This window comes from Bison bison, unplaced genomic scaffold, assembly GCF_000754665.1.
Source record: "Bison bison bison isolate TAMUID 2011002044 unplaced genomic scaffold, Bison_UMD1.0 scf7180017864057, whole genome shotgun sequence".
NCBI classification, from domain to species: Eukaryota; Metazoa; Chordata; class Mammalia; order Artiodactyla; family Bovidae; genus Bison; species Bison bison.
The window spans coordinates 5,474,704-5,477,339 of NW_011494629.1; the positions used below are offsets into that span (position 1 = coordinate 5,474,704).

General features: G+C 39.3%; 1 protein-coding gene across 17 annotated transcripts in view; it reads left to right on the forward strand.

Moving 5' to 3' along the window:
- FANCC (Fanconi anemia, complementation group C) overlaps positions 1-2,636 on the forward strand; it is a 338,161-nt gene that overhangs the window by 134,604 nt on the left and 200,921 nt on the right. For all 17 annotated transcript variants that reach the window (XM_010836026.1, XM_010836023.1, XM_010836040.1 and 14 more), the window contains one exon: positions 1,230-1,324. In XM_010836026.1, coding sequence (XP_010834328.1) covers positions 1,230-1,324 — 95 coding nt within the window. The remainder of the gene's footprint in view (positions 1-1,229; positions 1,325-2,636) is intronic.

A 2,636-nucleotide genomic window follows, 5' to 3' on the forward strand; every position in this document is an offset into this window, starting at 1 on the left:
GTTATCACATATTTAGTAAAGTTTTACGCTTTAGAGTAAAGCATAAGTGATCTCAGGTGGCTGCAGCTTGCAAAAGCTTGGAGGGGGACTTGGGTTTCCAGCCAGAGACTGAGGCTGGGTTGTGGCGGTGAAAGCCCCAGATTCCTAGCCACTAGACCAGTGGTTAGTGACAAGGGCCCTGGCCCTTCAGCTTCGCAGAAAAGGATTCCCACAACGACAGAAAGTGGTGAAACAAAGTATTTATTAAGAGGGGGAAAAAGTACAGTTGTGTGGATAGACACACAGGCAGACTCAGAGGGAGAATCCCTGAGTGCGTCCTTGTGGCAGTGTGAATTACTTTTGTGGGGCATTTCTTCCGTTTTTCCTTTGGCCAGTCATTTTGATTTACCTGGTTCACGGTCCATGTTTGGTCTATCTCAGGATCCTCTCGGGTGTGCACACACGTCTTAGCCAAGGTAGATTTTACTGAAAAGGTGTCTGGGTGGGGAACATCCTTTAATACAACTCTCCTTTGACCTCTGAGGAGCCTTTTCTTCAAGTGTGAGGTCAGGGAGGTCTCCTGACTTCGAGAATAAGAAATATGTGGACTGGGCAAGGCCCAGCTTTCTCCCTTAATTGTCCTGGTATCCACAAGGAATGAACCTCCAGTTGCTTTACTCTGAGAAGGAGCCCATCTACCTCCTGCCTCATGAGGAGCATGTGAAAGGCTTCTGTTTCGTCCAAACCATCTGGTATTGAAAAGAATGTTTTTTAAAACAATTCTTTGTGTTAAATTTATTTCTAACAAGTGAAGGTATTTTGGCCAATTAGATTAAATCAGAAATATTGACTACCACTCATAGCAGTGATGTTGCCTTAAAAAGGTTGAAATTACTAATGGTTTGAAAATAAAATAAAGAACTGATCTTGAAAATAAAAAGGACTGATTCTCTTAGTTCCTTCCATCTTTCTCTTTTGGCTTTAAAAATTGCTTCTGTGACAGAAAAGGAATTGACCACACAAAGGCTAAGCATAAGTAATCCTTGAACCCAAGAAGGAAAAAAAACCCCACAAAATTAAGTTTCACGCATGATCCCGGATGCTTGTTCAGTGAACTTCGTAGTTTGTGATTTTTCTAAAACATTTATAATAAATGTGTTTCCTTTAAATATAATGTTTACAGATTTTATACTGATTATATTTTCTTTCTATTTTATCAAGCCTACTTACTTTAACCTTCATTTCTGCAGATGAAAGCCCCAAAATCCTAATATGGTGCTTGTGTTGTCTGATTAAGAAAGATCCACAGAATTCTAGAGAATCAAAACTTAATTCCTGGACACGGGTAAGTGCACAAAAGCCCTGTACTGCTTTAAATTCAACTGATTCTTTAAAAATGCTGCTTTGATAGTCTAGAAACTTTCAAACACATCCTTCACTGTTACATTATCTTGCTGGTTATAAAGTTTTTCAAGAGATTTCATTTTTGTTTGATTGTGACTTCCGTATGAGATAGATCCTCAGGGTGAACCTCCCTATGCCTACAAAAGCTAATTTTGAGCAGTTTTAGAAAGTTGCTCTCAGGTAATTAAAGAATGTACTCTCTTTCCTTCTATGATAGCAACTGTTTCTTCCTACCAACCTACATTAAATACTTATATAATTCCTCTTCAGATACTTCTATGCCTCTCTCAGAATGCATTCCGTACTAAAACTGAATTTTGTAAGTACCCTGGGAGCACTTTATTTTGTGTCCTAAAGTTGGTACTCTGGTCAGTGTGCTCAGACTAGCATCTGGTACTGATTGGCTGTTGCTGCAAACACCGTCAAATCAGTTACCCAACCATGCTAGTTCAGGTAGCTGACAGCTTCCTGAATTCCCGCTGTCTGTTTCTGCTTTCTTTTGAATGATGGGCACAAAGAGGAGAATTTTGTAAAGCTGTGCTTAGCTGCCCTCACCACCAGTAACTTGGCTGTTCTTTCTTACCTCTTGCTGTCCTGCTGCAGTAACCCCAAGGACTTACATGAATGTCAAACTCCACTTACTATGCATATGGTCCAGATTAGCTGCTTAGTATTATGAAATCACCCACCCAAATTAACGCACATGGTTTTGTCTGACTGGTGATATCATTCCATTCACTGCTTTTTACCATTCCTTTGTTTTATACAAAGTGGCTGGCAGAGATAACAAAGACAGTGTATTTTTTGTTAGATTAAAAGGAGAATTGGAAGAACGGTAAGAAGTGAAAAGGATTGAGTGAGGGAAGGGAAAAAAATGCACCTTTTAATTGGAAAGAAAGTTAATGTTAAGAGCTAAAGAAAGGAACTGATAAATAGAATTAGGGAAGAAAAGATCCGAAAAACAGGCCATAGAAGTAGAATAACATATTTAGTTTTTAAATTTTTTAATCATTGCTTTTGTTGAGTGTTTGCTCTCTTAATGATTATTTAGGACATATATTTTTATTGGCTAGCTCATTCAGTCCTGGAATAGGCCATCTAATAAAGTATTTTTAGAGTGATCAGGTTCAGTTCAGTTCAGTCACTCAGTCATCTGACTCTTTGCGACCCCATGAACTGCAGCACATCAGGCCTCCCTGTCCATCACCAACTCCCAGAGTCTACCCAAACCCATGTCCATTGAGTCAGTGATG